At 28.3% G+C, this 19552-nt stretch overlaps 1 protein-coding gene across 1 annotated transcript in view; it reads right to left on the bottom strand.

The window, feature by feature from the left end:
- The window catches only part of LOC111612772, a 69542-nt gene extending 54607 nt beyond the window's left edge, over positions 1 to 14935 (bottom strand). The window contains 1 exon segment of the mRNA XM_023354024.1: positions 13138 to 14935. Within this exon segment, the coding sequence (XP_023209792.1) occupies positions 13138 to 14677 (1540 nt within the window). The 5' untranslated portion in view covers positions 14678 to 14935.
- Between the last annotated feature and the right edge of the window lie 4617 nt (positions 14936 to 19552).

Raw genomic sequence — 19552 nt, 5'->3', positions numbered from 1 at the left:
AGTTAGCTAATATCTGGCATTTACTCAAAAATCTCTTAATTTAGAATCAATACCAGAGGTTATAGCACAATGATAATATATATTTACAGAACTATGTTAAATATTTTACAGTATATTATTAACATGAAATAATATCAAATATGATTACATAACTTATATGTATAATTAAAAAACACTTAAAGCTTTTGTGTGCTCCATAATTATGGTTTGCAATAAATATAAAAATTATATCAACTGATACNACGAGACAACGCACCTGCAAGCAATGCGACTTCTTCCACAGGCTAACCGGTTCCAAAACGTTGGCCAAGACTACATGTCTCATAGATATCTTTCACGGAGACAGCACCCTCTCTGCCCCCTCAATGTCGCCTCAATTATTTCCTCATCCACTTGTGGCTTCACAACACCTAAATTTAATTAATATCAGTTGGATTAACGCTTTCTTAATATGCTCGTTAAGAGTGTTACGATTTTGTCACGAAAGGAAGAATCGAGTGCCGCTCTATCAAATAACTGTGCCGTTATTGTAGTGTTTTAAGTTTATTATCCGTGACGAAAAAAAACAAAATTAACTGACTAAAGGGCCTAACCGACATATATTAATGATTTATTGAATTGCTTTTGATTATAAATTTCCATTAATAAATATAAGATCGGTAAAATGATTTTACAATTAATGTACAGAAATAATTTATCATTTTAATCATATTCTTAATTAGATAAGAAAAAGTGAAATTACTCGTTAAATTATCTTCATTTCACATTTAATTTAAAAGTATATGTTCTCCATTTCAAATTAGTAGTGTCTTGCCCCTGTACATCATACTTTTCCTGATAACAAGTGTCATGTCAGACATTATGTACAGTATCTCAGTTTAGGGAAAAATTTTTAAATTAAATTCACATGACTTCCAGTCTCGACCAAAAGTTCTTATATAGTTAATTGGGGCCTCCAGCTCCCAAGATTTCCATATCTGATCTTGACTTTCATCTATCTAACACCATTCTCGAGATTAAGTAAGGACAGACAGCAACAGTGGAAATTTATAGGTCTACAATTTTTCCAAATTGCAGTCCAATAACTATGAAATTAACTTAATTAATGTCTTGCCATGCTATTCAGTTATATTTCATTACAGTGATGTTTGAGAGTTTGTTAATTTCCTTGAAGTTTAACATAATAGATATTATGTAAAAAGTATCAATTAATAAGTTATTTTTGTAAATTTTAAATGATAAAAGTACACATTACATTTATGAAGTAAGTATATTCATATAAATTTAATAAAGAAACAAACTTTTTAAAAAATGTAGAAATACTTTTGAACTTGCCAATCCATCATTAGTTGCATAAAACCTGATGTAACTGATGTGCTAACAAGTTCTGATGTCAATAATTAAAGAATATAAATTTATATTTGTAAAACATTCACACATTAAAAATTTATATTCTTTAATTTTTATTTTAAGTCATTTTCAAGTTTCAATATTTGTAAGTACTGTATTAATAATAATACTTTATATTTCTAACTAAAAAAAAAACCAAAATAAGAAATTTAGGCCTACATTTCAAGTTTATTCATTGATGAAGCACATTTCGACAGTTTTTATGATATAATAAGCTTAATTTTAGTCATACTTGAAGTTTTAAGTTAGTTTCAGCACAGAAAACTTTTAAAATTTTTTGTATTTTTTATTTAAATCTAATATTCAACTTTTATTCATTTAGAATATATATGTTAGCATTGTAAAAATTTACAATTAAAAATCGAACCTGTTATCGGCGTGTATCCTATAAAAGATCGTCCCACAAATGTTTTCGAACTTTATGAAGATTACAATTTTTAATTGTAAGTGTAGTATACTTCCGGTGTTAGTAAAGGGTTGAACAGTATTATAAAAATTGTTAGTTTTATGAAAGAAATTATAAAGACAACCTGAATTGAGTTAGCAAGTTGAAATATTAATTAATGTGAGAGGCTGAGGGGGGGAGATTTCAAAATGAAATAATAATGATTATATCTGATATCGTTATCATCTCCACTGCAGTCTGGACTGTCAGTAGTAACAGTCAATGACAAATGGGAACAGTGGAGTCAGAGATTGACGCCTCGTCTACAAACAACACAACCCATTTATTAGACAATTAACTTACAAATAACTTACAAAAAGCATGAAGGATTGAAGTCCTTGTATACTTTGGTTCATAGTCTTCAAAGAAGAGGAAAGTCCAGCGATGAGGGTGGTTTCCTATCGCTGACTGGATGTTGCATTCAAAGTCCAGTTCTCAAACAGAAAACCATGTCCAGTGAATGCAGATTGAAATTTCTGAAGTTTCTCTCAACAAAGGTCTATAACTTTTGGAGGATACATCAGCAAAGGACAAGATGGAACCTTGCAGGAAGCACCCCAACAAAGGACATAGCCTCATGGAACACCATGGCAAAGAACGAAGTGTTCTTGTAGCCTGGGCTTAAATATCTTTTCGTCTTGCAAATTGTCACTTTATTGGTTATAATTCCCCTTTCTTGGTCCCAGACTGGTCTTTCTCTGTTACCAGGTAAAATTAGACCAAACCGGTTCCCGAAAAACAAATTGTTTATTAATACAATTTGACACCAAATGAACCTTGTACCTTAACTAATATTCCCTTTTTTGTTAGTCTTGTCAGGTGGGATATGGGGGTAATTAAGGGTCATCTATCTTTAATCTTATGGTACATGGGCACATGACAACAGGGTTCTTTATACTATGTTATTTTTGTTGAACTTTGATAAAACCTTCTATTGGCCAGTTTTCTTATAAATGAACAATCAAAAGATTTCTTACAGAATCATAATGAACCCATTTTATTAGACACATATGAGAATTTTTACACATTATGTATTTAAAAAATGCAATAAAATGTATAAACTTTAATAAAATGTAACAGAGACTAAAAATGTCTTCACTTTTTCATCACGTCCAATCACCAGTAACAACTATCTTCGACTGAAGAGACAACCTTTCTTTAGAGGCTATGCCTTTGCTAAAAAATGCAAAACAGTCTAAAAATTTACAGATTACAATCCCAGCACAATTATAAATATAATATTTCTTTTGTAAAAAAACAGCTGTTTTGCATTTTTTTTAGCAGAGGCGTAGCCTCTAAAGAAAGGTCATATCTTCAGTCGAAGATAGTTGTTACTGGTGATTGGATGTGATGAAAATGTGAAGACATTTTTAGTCTCTGTTATATTTTATTAAATTGTAAATCCGTCAGCCTTATTTTTACAAAATGTATAAACTGTTTATTTTGAAAGTGGTGTAAGTCTATTTACGGAAAAAAGTTGAGAAATCACATAATTCACGTATAATTTAGTGTGAACTTTTTTTATTTAAAAACAATTCACAATTAGTATTTTAAAATAACCATACACTTTGATCAATTGAAGACTTTGTCAGTAAATGACATTGCATAACCATTAATTATGAAAGTGGTGCAAGTCCATTTTCCACAGTCTAATTAAGCACTTAGGAGCTGTCTATAAATTACGTCCATATTTTTCTTGAAATTTTTACATTCCCTCCTTCCTTGTCCCAGTTTGTTCAAGTTTCCGTATCACCTTCCACTTTTCAGATGTCCAATAAAACTCAACCTCCACTAAAACCTCTATCACCTTATAAATGATAGATACCATAAGTAGAAATGAAACATACATGGAATTTTGAAATAAATACAATAAAATGGTTAAACAAATTTAATAAAATAAACGGGCATCCAGTGACACTCAACCCCTTCCCTTTTCCTTGTCCAACTTGTCTTAACCCACACCCTTTTCCAGTGTGGACATCATTTATGGACTGCTTCTTATCAGAGAAGAATAAAACTTATTTAACAAGCAATTATTTATTGTGGCATTGTCGCAATGTTGGGCTGCAATTTTTAATCATATTTTTAATTTATTTAATTTAAAATATATGTTCTCCATCTCAAATTAGTACTGTCTTGCCCCTTTTCTTCATGCTTTTCCTGTTAGATAAATGATGGCACAACTCTCTTGCTAACTTTTTCAAGGAAACATTTTTTCATTGAAATAACATGACTTCCAGTTTCTATTGGATTGGAAGTTCATATATAGTTAATCGGAGCCTCCTATCCCAAAGATTTCAACATTTGGTATCGGCTTTCATCTATCTAACTCTATTCTTGACATTAAGAAATGACAGACAGACAAAAGAGTGGTAATTTACAGATCTACAATTTTTTCAAATTGCAGCCCAATAATTGAAATTTAATGATGTGAAACTATGAGCACTAAGTTTTGGCTCTATGGAAGACTTATCACACACTATTGATGTAGTTGGAGTAATCACACAGAAGTTGGTAAACCTGTATCTACCAACTTCTGTGTGATTACTCCAACTACATCAATAGTGTGTGATAATTCTTCCATAGAGCCAAAAATTAATGCTCATAGTTTCATATTATAACATAAGGACAAAAAGCAATTCACAAAATTTAGTGACTTTTACAGTTCAATAATTATGAAAGTAGTGTAAGTCCATTTACAGCCCAGGAAGAATAAATTCATTTTGTTAAATTCACATAAAACTCATTTATATAATCAGCTTATATATTTCTAAATTCATAGAAAAATTGCTGAACTTAGTACACTTATATTTTTGAATCAACTAAAATGCAACCTTTAAATATCTTGAAAGAAGAAAAAATGGACTTATATACTACTTTCAAAATAAACAGTCCATATATGAGTAAACAGTGCAGATCACATGTACTATATCTTCACAAACCAAATAGTGATTAGTAATTGAATTTAAGAAATCATATGATAGTTACTTTAAAACAATATTTTACTTAGTTTTTACACTGTACTGTACATCCCATTAAAGAGTATTCAGAAATTTTGGAAGAAAAATGTTCACTGCTTTTCAGCTAGATCACCTACTATATTTTTGGAAAGAAATGAAAGATAGTGTGATTGGTAAATATGCTGTTTTAACTGGTTATTTGATAGAACAATAAAACTGATGACACAAAAATGGAAACCAATATGTAAGTACACTGAAATTATATGATAATAAATTTTAACATTTCCAAGTGTATTGTAAGTTATACAGAGCTCCTGATTTTTGAGTAAAGTCAGATGATCTGACAAAGATCAGACAGAGGTCTGGATAGCATAACTGGCAATGAATCTACATGGTAAGCAAAAATTGCAGGTTTCAGTCCTGCTCCAGACCGACTGTTTTTTTCCAGAAATTTTAAATTAAAATTAATTTACTATAATTATTAAAATTATCACAAGATAACAGCTTAACCACCTACTTATAGACAAATTAATTAATATCTAATTATTAGCTTAGCCTAATCATAGCCCAATAATTCAGCAAATCATCTAGCTTTACTTAGAGCTCCCAATCCCAAGAGTGCTCTCAAGTAGACTCAACTGTACATTTATTTATTTATTTATAGAACTGAATGATAATTCATAAAATTATAAACAGTTTAAACTTTTAATCATTACTAAAAATTCTCTTACATTTAATTTAAAAATTAGAAATTTATTAAATCTAATAATAAATATTAAGAAAGTTTTTAAATTTACAAAAATGAAATGTTAAATTGTTTAAATTTTATAATGAAATAAACAGTAAATGAATGGATGGACTTCAAATGGCATAACAGCCAAAGAAATACAGTATTAAGCATGAAGTTATTGATAAAACCAAAGTTAATAATCATCAAAAGTGGAAATTAAAAATAAATAGTGTTCATTTACTTAAACATGTAATTTTGATTTACATTTTATATAAATAAAAAGTTTTACTAGAAAACATGTTTCAGAAGTACATATTATTACATTAATAAGAATTTTTTAATATTAAAATAACTTATATGTCAAATGTACAAGAAGAATCTAATTCATCAACATGGTATTATATGAATTTAATACATCTAAAATTAAAGTAGAATCTTATGGTAAAAATTGTCCCACCTCGATTATTTCAGATAATCAGGGCAAGACAATTTTGGATAATTGATCACAACTGTAGGGAAAGAATAAAGATAAATATCTTAAATAAACTATGAATATTAATTTTAACTCTAGCACAAAGCAAAAACATAAAATGTAAAGATCTAATTCATACGATGGGAAGAAGTAATAAAAAAAAATCTAATTTATTAAAAAACCAAGCACTAGTCTTTCATTGCTATCTATAACATATTGATAAAACTTTAAAGTAAAAATTTAATACATCTTTTACTATTATGTAAAGTGAAGTTTTTTTTGGGACTTATTTTGCTTCTTTTACATAGTTTTTTTTCTTTAACTCTGGTAAATCCCTGGCTTCCTTCATTGTCATGAGAGTTAAAAAAATCAGCCTATGCTTCAGAATGCTGGTTTTTATGCATCACTGTGCTCATTCTAATGCTTCACTGTACCTAAGCACAGTGAAGCATTACAAGCCTTTGATTCATTAATTATGCCTTTCCATTTTCACTGTAATACTTAAAACTTAACACTGGTGCTGATAATAGGATAGTTTAATAGCAGGCCTATGGACAATTATTATAATTAAAGCTAGGTCATCTAGGCACTAAAAATCATATATTATATGATATTTTTTTATAATTATTTATATGACTTTTAATGCCTAGATACCCTAGTCTTAGTTATTACATAAAATGTTTTTAATTTCTCTGAAACTAATTAATACTCTCTGAAGTTGCTTTTGCTTAATCAATTTTTCAGATAATTTAAACATTTTACTGTAGTTTGCTTAAGTAAAAAAAATTTTTCTTGAAATTTGTAGACAATTTGTTTGTACATTATAATTCCAAACTGTCTGAAGATCGAAAATGATGAGCAGTTAGTAAACAAATCTTTCCTATATTTTGAATAATTTAGTATTATTGACAATAAATATTAAAAATTCAAACTTTTATTTGCAAGTTGCCTGTTCCAATCTCATTGACGATTATCTCCTCTGTCATTCTTTCCTTTCATAACTTGTTTCTCTATTTTTCTCTGTCTTCTACACTCAAATATTTATCCTATATATCTTATTCAATTATATTATTAAGCAATCCAAACTATTTATTTTAAGAAAATATATAAAAGCAATAAAGTACTAATGTCTTCAAGGTAACATTCTTCCTCAGAACTAAACAAATTTAAAGAAAATGAGTGTCATTACCATCGTAATACAACATTCAACGAATTGTCATAAAATTTTTTATGGAAAACTCTCATGTTTAAGAAATTTTAAATGATTAATATTTTTAAGTTATTATCTGAGTGCAAAGTCATTCCATTTTGTAAACAAGTTTTCTTAAAAAAAATTCAAGTTAAAAGATATTTATGTTGCAATTTTTAATTTAAATATTTTTTGTTTAGAAATAAAAGTATTTACTTTTAAAATTTGTAAGAAATTAGAATTTTACACCATAGTACATATACAATAATTTTTTTATCTCTGCAGTTACACAATATATAATATTTCTATCAGATATTTGACTGTGTGCCAACTTCTCTTTGCATAAACCAACATCACTTTTTTTATATTTGAAAATTATTAGAATACCATCAAAAATGTATAAAAATTGTAAATAATAACACACAATAGCATCTAAGATTGTTCCAAATACATAAATTAAATACTTTCTAAATTTTTAGCACTAGAATTATGCTATCTTAAAAACGGTATAATTAATGACTGAGAAAAACCAAGTAGAATTTGATTTTTGCACTTGGAATATAATTCAGTTTTATCTTTATATTGTGTCAATACTCATAAATTATTGGCATAATTTTTTAAGAAATTAATTATTATATTATTAATAAATAATTTAAACAACTTTTTGATTCATATTATGACTCCACTTCTATTATTTAAGAAAAATTAATGAATAAACAAGTTTTTTTTATATGATAGATATGAAATTAATTTAATTAAATATTTATAGAAAGACTTTTAAAACTCTTTTCAGAATTCTTATAAATATTAAATTAAGATTTGTTTTTACACTGTTTGAACCGTTTGAAATTAATATTTAAATATTAAAACTGCAAGGTTTACTTCAATAAAAATGTTTTAATGATAAACTTATTTTATATTAAATATTTTCTTGCAGTTTAAAGACACATTTAATTAATTATTACCTAATGCTTTAACACTTCTTTCAGCAATTATTTTCTTAAAAAAACAAACATTTTCAGTCTCTTCATCAGCCATCTTCAGGCATACAAGCAGGAGAAAAAAAAAGTGTGTGTTAAAGCATTAGATAATGATTAGAAATCTCGTTTCAAGCTTCTGTGAATGTTTTTGTAGACTTTTAATATTGACATTTTTAGTGCTTTTCAGCATCACTTATTCAAAAGCACTAGAAAGCAATATCAAAAAGATTTTGAACTCTAAGAATAAGGAATTTTATCTTTACTTACATTTATGGATTTTTACTATATTAACCATTTATATATTATTTTGATAAAAATAAACCATTAGAGTTTATAATATTTTGATTAAAAAAATGAGAAATTATATTAAACTTTCAATTTACTCCAATCAAAATCAAAGTTAAATTTATTTAATACAGTATTCATGATTTAATTTAAAATTAAAAATAATTATCTTATTTACTGTCTTTTTAAATTGCTATTTTTAATTATTAAAGTCTACATTACATAGTAAGCAATTATCAAATGGTTAATTTTACAAATAAACAATTGTTTAAAAAATGTACTAGAAAAAATTAATTAATTAATAAATTTTATGAATCAAAATAAAGACGTAAAAATCAATTCTGATGTTGTAATTATAAAAATGATCTATTTTATTAATCATTTTTATAGTTTACAGCATCAGAATGTATTACAAAACTACAGCATTGTAATTAAGCATAATTTATTGAACTTTGAACAGTTACTTTAAATGTCAGATATTCAACAGAGTGGAAAGGGATACAGAAAACTGAAACAATTAGCCTAATTCTTATATAAAAAAAATTATCTAGTTTATATTTTTCTTTATCGGAAAATGTTAACTGCAAATGATTTATATAAATTATATATATATATATATTAAACATTTAAAAAATTTATTTAAACAATATAAAAAAACATTATTACACTCTTTAAAAATGTTTTGACTAAAATATTTTGTGAATAATAATTAAATTTTAATTCAAAACAATGAATTCCTGATAATTTAACAAACAATATTGTTGTTAGGAGTAATATCAGCATAATGATAAAATGAAAAACCAAAGTGTTAGAAAAATAATATTGATACAATTAATATTTATATTCATATAATCATGTTAAATTATAAATTAAATACTGTAATTTGATATATAATATTTTAACTTTTATTTTCTCTGTAACTTTTGGCTTTAATAATACTCCTAACTGATAAGTTATAAGTTTAATTTTATTGTTTCTTTAAATCAAAAATAAATGTTTCAAATTTTTGATAAAAAGTAATAAATTTATGAACTTTGATGAAACTGCTTAAACAAATACATTTGTTATACATTTTAACATTTACAAAAAACATTTTTAACTGTGGATAAACTTATTATCTAAGCTAACAAAAACATTTTAATTCTTAAAAAAAAAGAAAATTTAGAAGAAAGAATATAATATATTGTTAGTTGCAAAATGTTTAAACATTTAAGAGTGTCACTAATCATTATAAACTCTTGTTGAAGCTTGTTGAAGATCTAAGAAATGAATTATAAATCATTTATTTTTATCTCAATAGATGAAATCTTAAAAAAAAATATGAGATTCTTATCAATTTTCCTAAAAAATCAAAGTAATTATTATTCTGTTTATAAACAATTTTATCAGCATGATTAAAAAGATATTAATACTTTAATTTTTAAACTTATTATATAGTTACTTTTAATATTTTTAATCTCTGCTTTGCATATATAATCTTCTTATGACATTAATTTTTTTATGTACAAAAGATCTGAAATATATATTACTATACTATTACTATATATATTACTATCCAAATTTAATTATAACAATCATTCACCATAGTGATTGATCATCAGATTATATTTGGACAGAGCAGGATTGATTATTATATACAGTACATATCATAACTAATAAGTTAAAGTAATTTCACTTATCTACTAAAGGACCTCAAAAAAGCATGGTTAAGATTTTTTTAACAGTTACTTTATGTTATCATATAATAAAAATCATTCATAAATAAATTCATATTTTAATATTTAAATAAATGAACATAAAAAATTTGTTTTGTATCATAAACAAACATTAAAAAGAATATGACTATATATATATTTTTCCAAGTTTCATTAATTAATCCATTAACTTCAGTTGATTACTGGTAATACAGTAAAACCACTTCTATGGATAATACAATTCACAGTTCTATTAATTCATCTATAATGATCAATGAAACCATAATAGATGTATTAATTGAAAAGTTACAAATAATACAACAGGCAAAATATAGTTCTTAAAAATATCATTAGAGTAAATAGATATAATTTACTAAAATACATTTATGTGTTTTTTATATTCAAATTCATGTCATATTAAATTGTTTTAAAATGAAATGCATCTAAGTTACTTCTACATTAAACTAAATGCATAAAACAATATTCACATTCAACAGTTTTCATTTGTTAGATACGTAAGTAAAATAAAACTAATGAAACATTTGGTAAGATTTTTTCATCTTAAAAAAACTTTTAGTACCATACATTTCATGTGAAGATTAAAATCTTCACATGAAATGTATGGTACTAACAATTTTTTTTTTTAACTTCAGACATTTTACTTGCTGCTGCCACTTCTTTTTCAAAGCATTGGTATTTTTATATTGATATATATTAAAAAGAGCCTCAATGATGTCAAAAGTAATTTTTGTTTTTGTACAACATATTTGATTATAACAAGAACAATTTAAAAACTTTCTTCAAAATATACATTCCAAATATATCAATATAGTTAAATTCTGTAACTTAAAGCACTTTTAACAGTACATAAAGTTGAAGAAATGCTAATATTTTTAACCCAGTTAATGGTCCTCTTCAGGCATGGACAGATGAAAGTGCACTTCACCCACTGTTAAAGATGCATTGATTAATTCAGCAGATTAACTACAATGGCTAGTTCATTCTTGCAAAATTCTAATCCAAATATTAATATAGGTGCTTCTTACAAAATAATCTTGACATAGATAAATGAGCTCAATGCAGTTATACTAAAATAGTATCAGATACTGTATATTTCAATATCATTTACCCCTCATTAAGTCAATTATGAAAATGCAGAAAATTTAACTTAGCTGAATCATGCATTTTTTTTTTTACTTTTATATAATCAAGTATTTGAACTACAAATATAAGTGTCAGTGTGACCTTTAATTAGATAGTCATCACCTCTTTAATATATAATACACAAAATAGATTCAGTTTTAAAGGATAAATTTCCCGAACTTTAAATATAGACTTGTTCTTAATAATTACTGTTTAATAAAACATCAAGGTAATTTTTCATAATGTCCTATAACAAATTATGATATAGATGGAATTCAATTAATGAATTGATATTGGTATAATTTGGTGTTGCTTGAATTTCTTCATTAATAATCATTCTTTAATTAAGTACACTGATAATTGCATTATTTTAATTTATTTTGTTGTTAACCATTATTTTAATAGATAATTTTCCTGAATTAATTCTACATACTAATTATAACATAGAGAATCATTAATAATTCATCATCTATACTTTGCAAAATTATAATAGATTGTATCAAACATAGTTATAAACCATCATATTAGGAAACTATTATTATATATGATATAGAATATGCAATTATAAATTGTCATTGGCTATTCCAACTATTACTAAAATGTTAATTTTGACCTTAATACATAAAGTTGCTATTATAATTATGTTAAATTAAAATTTATGACAGTGCGAAGCTACTGCAGTAATTAAAAATAAAAAATTTGACAGAATCAAAATGTAGCATAATTTATATAAAATTTACAGAGCATAAACTGTTACTAATTTTATTACAATAATTATTTTTACATCATATCCATTTAAAATCTATTAATTCTATAAACATTTTTATTCAAATAATTTTCAGAGGTACTAGACATTATAGTGCCAAAAAAAAAACTGCAGATAATCATTGATTTAAATAGTCTCATTAAACAGTTATTAAATTAATGTAATTTTAGACATTATTAAAAATAAATATTATTATGTCTACAATTTTCCACTACACTTTAACAGTTACAGCTGCAATAAGTCAAGCAGGTGGTAACAAATGATGCACCTGGGTATAATGACAAGATTCACAACCAACATTTAGACTGTTCTTTTACGTAAAACATGCACAAAAAATGGAATAAATTCAACCATTCAAATGAGTTAAAATGTAGTTTTAATGTTCAAGATCATGTACAATTAATCTATAAACTGAATAATCAAACTAGAGTGGCAAGCAAATGTTTATCTTCCAAAGCTCTTAGTCAAATATTACTTCCTACCAATGGATAAATAAAACTATTTTCAATAATAAATTGAAAAGAAAAAAACTTTAACTAATTAATATTTACAAATAGGAGGTAAAGGTAGTCTACAAAGTTAACTGTTATAGTTTTGTTAATACATAATAATTGTATAATCGTCATAAATCAAGAAATAATTTTATTAAAGATAACATTAGTAAGGCATTAGAGATGCCATTGTTGCAGATCAAAGTTAAAGATATATCAATCCCAACCATATGATTCATATGGTTATTATGTATAGTTTATTATTTTTTAATGTAATAGAGTTCAAAATCCAAATGTAATTTAAGTAGACTAGTAGTTACATTACTTATGGCTAATTAGATTAAATTTACATCATCATCATCCAAAAAATGTCTTACTAAATATATTTTTGAGATAAATCTTACCACCATTAATAATATAATTGTAAATTATCAATATATTCAATGCAAGTCCAAAAAAAAAAAATTTTGAAATGGATCTTATCTGCAAAAGATCTTTTAAAATATTCAATAATTTGGAAAAAAGAAAGACAATTTTGATAAAGACAAAATAATACATAACAGCTGACTTACCAGAATCTACATCAAACACATCGTCGGTTACAGTTGATGGATTACTTTCTAAACCTTTAACATCCTCGTTTGTCGTCCCACTATCGCCCAATTCTTGATCACTAGAAAAAGAATGTACTAATAAGGCGTCGTCATGATCGTCGTCGTCCGAATCTACGGCAAATGATTCTCCGTGCGAAGTTATACTGAATTTCTCTTTCTTCTTCAAGAAGTAATCAATATTCATATATGTTGCATAATCTGGACTGTCTAGACCTTTATTCGAATCACCACTAGTAACAGATTTTGACACTGGAATATCGTGTGATATGCTTTTCTGTGGAATAAAAGCACATTCCGAAAATACAACATAATCGCCTTCGCTTTCTGCATTATCTATGGTATTATTATTTGATAAATTTTGTGATAAACGGTACGTATTTTCTGGAAGATCAGTTTGTACAACTTCGTCGGGTGCCACTGTATCGTATATAGTCTGATTGTCGTTAAAATAATCTAGCTGCAAAGAAGTTTTATCATTCCCTTCTTGGTTAGTATTAGTCACGTTGCCATTGTCAAATTCAAAATTTTCTGTTTCTTGCAACGGGGAATGCAAACAGTCTAATAATTCTTGACTTATTTCGTGTTTGGGTGGTAAAGGAGGACGAAACGAATTAGAATCCAATTTTTCAATATTTCCTGGCAATTTTGTAGCTTCCGTCTCATTCTGTTTCAAATCGTTTTTCAGCTGCCCCACGATTGGCAAATCACTGGACACTTTGGATTTATTCAGTTTTAATTCAGTCCTACTGAGCTGTGTCGAAATTAAATTTCTAGACTTTTTAGGAGGAGGCGTCGGCGGTTTCTTCTTCTGGTATGATCCTGAACTTCTTTTCTCTTCCAGTCTGTGTTTACTCGTCTCTTCGCAACCAACCGCAGTTTCACTAATGGATGATTCCGACCCAGACGGGCGAATCTTCTCGCCGCGACCCTGCGCATCGGACTGTCCGGCACCACCTCCAACTTCGATGACCGTCACATACGGATTGGAATGTTCTCCGTCATAATCGGCGCTTGCACCCTCGTGAAGGCTGGAGGAACTGGCAGTGCTCGTCCTACTGCTGCTGCTTCCGACTTTCTTACTTGTCTGACTCTCCGGATTCGTAACGGGGACATTCTCCTTTTCACTGCCTTCTCGAACACCACTGCCGCCGTGTTTATCGAACAGGCTTTCGCAGGAAGCTCCGTCAAACCCTCCTTCCAGCGTTTCACAGCTGTTCTGCAAGCTGCGTCTATTATAATCGCTCGAATGTGACGATTTTTCTTCGCCAACAGCACTGGCTTCGCTTCCATAGGATTTTTTAACTCTATCGACATCAGCCAATAAACTTTCCAAGTATTCTACATAGAATTCTTCTTTTTCTAATTCTTCTCTAAGATAAGATACCCTGTGCTGATGTTTAGCCAAATTCGCTCGAACATCATCTTCCCAAGCTTTTGGCAACTCGCATCCAGGAAAACGTTGAGCCCAGGCTGTTTGAAAATCACTAAACACACTCATCTTCCTATTTACTGTACACACACTCACACATACACGCTCCTCAAATTACCAGTATCAACTATTACTTATCTATCATCGTTATATCTAATACTGATTCGTATTAGATAAACAAACTTCCTGATGTCGAAACAGAGGACTTATGTCAACCACTCCCTCGCCATCTTTACATCCGCCGTTATCGGATGAAATCGTACATGTCCGCAACGTATACTAAATCGTAATTAAACATAAATTAGCCGAAATATAATTAATTAATTATAATTTCTGCTTATTAAAATTATAAAGTAGATTAAAGTAATTATTACCATTACTATAATTTTTTGTCACTCTAATTGAACCTAATTCGGCGTATGTTAAACTGTGTCGCTCTATACAGTATTTCAGTTTTTTTTTTCTTTTAATTTATATTTTTTAATTAATAATATTGCAATATTTATTAAAGTATTAAACAATTTTGTATTTTTTTTAAATTATAATTTCTGCCATATTTTTGCTTTTTTTTTAGATGACCTTTCGTGTTTTTGGTTTATATAATAATTGAAATTTATTACTAGTTATTATATAAAATCAATATAAAATTTATTCTTATTGTATGTCTTATATGAAATTTATGTAATAATTAAATTTTATTTAATTTTATGTTAATGTATAATTAATTTTTTTAAATAATAAAATCCGCCGGTTAGAGGAGCGGTGAGACATTATCCACCATAGGAGTCCAAATTCGAGTCCTATCTGGATTTCTCGCGGCTAGCCCGATTATCGTTCTCTTTTATTGATAATGGCAAGAGAGAAAAGATGAAAATTGATAGAGAATTGTTTGCTTGTCTTTACATACAATATGAATTTTATACATGAACAGTTAGATTAGTTATGTTAGAGTTAAATCTTTTTAAAACTATACAATGTCTTGCTTCAAGATAATTATTTAATAGTCAATTATCAGGTTAATTACTATGGGTGCAGAAATGCTAAAGATGCAACAGCTGGATGGCCAAATGACAGCCTACCTCTCTAACTGGGATCTAATCTGGATGGATTGAGGGTCCCAACAATTTTTCAGATGGGCATTCTGCCCCTCACTACCCCAGTGAACCCATACCATAAAGGGCTTGCTAAAAAACGGCTCTTAGTGCCCACAGGGAAGAAAGTTTTAAGAAATCTGCTAAATATGTTATTCATGATATAAAAACTGTGTACAGATATCACTGTCACTTACGGCATATGTTTGGTGATTAGCTATATTACATCGGGTTTAGCGATGTTTATATATGTTTATATACTGTCGCTTACTTTGCTTTGAACTAAAAGAGCAAATTTCTGGATACAGCCAATGATGATAAAATATGGTTTGGTTTTATTCATATACAGCAATGGGAGACATAGCTGACCTGTCTAGGGGATGCCACTGGCATGGTCTCTTATGGGAAACTGGCCCATTTAGATATTACTAACAAGAAGAAAACTCCACATTTAGTGGTTTTTATCTACTTGCCACTGGTGGAATGTTAATGTGGAGTGTAAGCTGAATTCATACTAAAGTAACATTTTCATAGATAGTTTAAAATTTCAGTTATCTTCAAACATAATATAGCATGGAAATCATTGACAGACTGATGGTAAATTTCAAATCCAAGGTTTAGAAAAGGAATACCCCATTTAGTAAGATATACATGTTGAATAACTCTTTTGAGGCAAGTTATCAGATGATCTTGACTAAAAGATATTTACTCTTCTATAACAGCAAATGTGTTGCCTTGTAGCTTTAATACAGCTGGATAAACCAACAACACAGTCCTTTTCAAATAAAATGGGTCATGTTGGTTTGCTTATCCAGCTATATTAGAGCAGCTTTACCAGGCAATGCACCCAATGTAAAGCTCTACGCAGCTTCTTTCTACAGTTATTCCTATATATTTCCATTGACTTTTATCTTAAAATCTTTAAAATACCATATTTCAATATTGTAATATTTCAAACTGGATGCCAATAGACATCCAATAGGAAATAATCAACATTAAACCTTACAACTAGTCTTTCAGCACTACAAAGTGAATTCCTTTTTTTAAAGTAAATGACAAAATGAGGATAATAATAATTAAAAGCATATTCGTCATTATGCTTAATGTTAAAATAAACTTATCAAAGTATTAGAAAGTTTATATATTCTGTATTAATTTTTAGATTTATAATGAAACTAAGTAACGAAAATAATTTTTTTTATAGTCTTTTATAGTTATTATGTTTATATTTGTATATATATATACACAACACCATGCCAGAATAAAGTAATAGCCAGCGAGTACCATAGTAGGAAGCTGTGGGCACCAATCATTCCCAGTCAGCATCATTGAATAACCAGTATGGTTATTTTCTACAGAAATTATACAAGGTATATATTTTTTAATTTTATGTAATTATATTAATCTTTATTATACATGAAAGCATTCTTAAGAGAAATAGAGTAATTCTAATAGAATATTTTAAAATCATGTAGTATTTTAATTTCAACAAAACTGCTTTTTCTTGTTTACTTTTCTCAGTTAACAAAAATATTTTAATTTTATTTGAAAATCAATTATTAACCAAATACAGAAAAAATGCTTTTAATAATTTTCATACATGAAGTTGAATATTTTACTGATATATATTTTGTCAATTTATTAGCATATTGCAAAATAAAACCTCAAGTAATTTAGCAAATTTAATGAGAGATTCTTTGAAACAATCATGAGCAACCTACAGTTTGTGAGGTCCTAATGTGCAGCTCCCCAGGACTTTGACATCAATTTTATTTACCTGTTTTCTGTTTTGAGCCATTATGCAACTGTAATTAAGCCAATATTCATGGTAAAATACATTCAAACTAAACTTGACCAGTGAAAAAATGAGAATAAACTATATATTACTAGTACAACTTACTTCTGCTGTAAACCAAAACAGTGCTTATTTCCACAAACGTTTTCAAACTTAGTTCTTCTTCAGGTGAATAAAACGAGTAGAATTGATGTTATTCGAAATCTGAACGCAATGTTCTAAGGAAACTCGTGCAATCATTGTATTAAACTTGCGCATGCTCTGTAGATAGAAGGATCGCTTTTGGCTTCTCAAGTGTCGTAAATAAGAGTTTGCCATGCTATCGATAAGGATAGTTCATCCTTATTGTTTATACACTTGTCTTCTCTTGCTGTTTTATAGATATATATCGCTTCCATCCAGCGCAAATGGTGTATTAGCTGTGTGGTGTAAATTATCTTTGCCTCGTCAAATACAGCTTGTATGTCAGGGTCCGTGAAGCCAAAAGCGATCCTTCTATCTACAGAGCATGCGCAAGTTTAATACGATGATTGCACGAGTTTCCTTAGAACATTGCGTTCATATTTCGAACAACATCGATTCTACCCGTTTTATTCACCTGAAGAAGAACTAAGTTCGAAAATGTTTGTGAAAACATTTGGAAATAAGCACTGTTTTGGTTTACAGCAGAAGTAAGTCGTTTATTTTACAGTGTGTATAGAAGAGATTATTGATATTACTAGTATGCATATCATTAGCATATCTTATTTTAGTAACTAGTGAACTGGAGATTATATAGTATGTTGATACTCGATAGGACGGTACCTTTCAGTGGACATAAAAATAACTTCTACAGGACATTAATAAAATTCAAGGCAGCAGTGAGAAATTTTGGAAGTCTTAAAAGATGGTTTAAAACAAGAAAAGTACCTGACAGGGAGACCCAATATTGCCACTTTTATTCATAATTCTGCTAGAAAGGGCAATGGAATGCATCAGAAGTGATATCAAAGACACATCTGTGCATGATCAAAGAATCAACCACCTTAGATTAGCATACGATACTGTAATTCTTGAAGAAAATGCAACTGATCTGGAAAACACAGTTATCTTAAATGAAGAATGCATGAGATACAGACTGCACATGAACTTAGAAAAGACCATGATGATGTTATTTGGAAGGTCAAATTAAGGCAAAAGGAATTAACAAAATGGAACAAGAATTGAAAAGGATACAGAATTTATATATCTAGGGAGAAAGCTGACTGAAAATCTAGACTATCCTAAAGAAATAAAAATAAGAGTAGCCAAAGGATCTGCAAAGCCTTGGACATTTGAAAAAGTCAAACCATTACAATAAAAACAAAATTAAAAATTCTGGACATACTCAATGGCTGTGAGGCATGGGTCTTACACTAGGAAGCAAGAAGACGACTAGAAGTCTTTGAAAGAAAATGCTATAGGAAGCTACTCAGAGTAGATTGGCATGATAGGGTTACAAATGACAGTTTATAAGAGTCCAATATGAGAAAATGCTATTCCAATGTGCCATCCAAAGGAAACACGGTCTCTCTGGTCACATCTGTAGAATGAGCACGTGAGAAATTAAAACTAACACTTTGAATCATGGAGGAGACAAATAAGAGACAACCCACATGGGAAATGGATGGATGATGTGAAAGAATGATGCAAAAATAGTATTCAGGAACTGGTTCACTGTGCCCTAGACAGAGAAAGGTGGAAAAGGATGGTGAAAATGGTACGGGCACTACTCCCATGGACAGTGATAATGATGACTTGACAGGCTTAAAATCTACAACTCTGCAAGAAAAAATGCATGCAACCCACCAGAACCTACAAAGCTTGCATCCAGAAAAAGTTGTTCATAAGTGCTTTGGTGTTAGTGGGTTTTAGAATGTTTTAAACATACAATACTTACCAAATTATGCAAGTGCCATTAAAAATCAGAGTTTTTGTCATCCAGATTTTAATAATATTTAAAATTTTAAATTTCAATATTATGACAGATTATAAAAAACTGTACATGCAAGAATAATTAAAAGAAACACTCCACATAAG

The sequence above is a fragment of the Centruroides sculpturatus genome, unplaced genomic scaffold (assembly GCF_000671375.1).
Source record: "Centruroides sculpturatus isolate CEXI.00-Female unplaced genomic scaffold, Cexi_2.0 scaffold1814, whole genome shotgun sequence".
Lineage (NCBI taxonomy): Eukaryota > Metazoa > Arthropoda > Arachnida > Scorpiones > Buthidae > Centruroides > Centruroides sculpturatus.
This window is presented reverse-complemented; position numbering and strand designations above follow the sequence as displayed.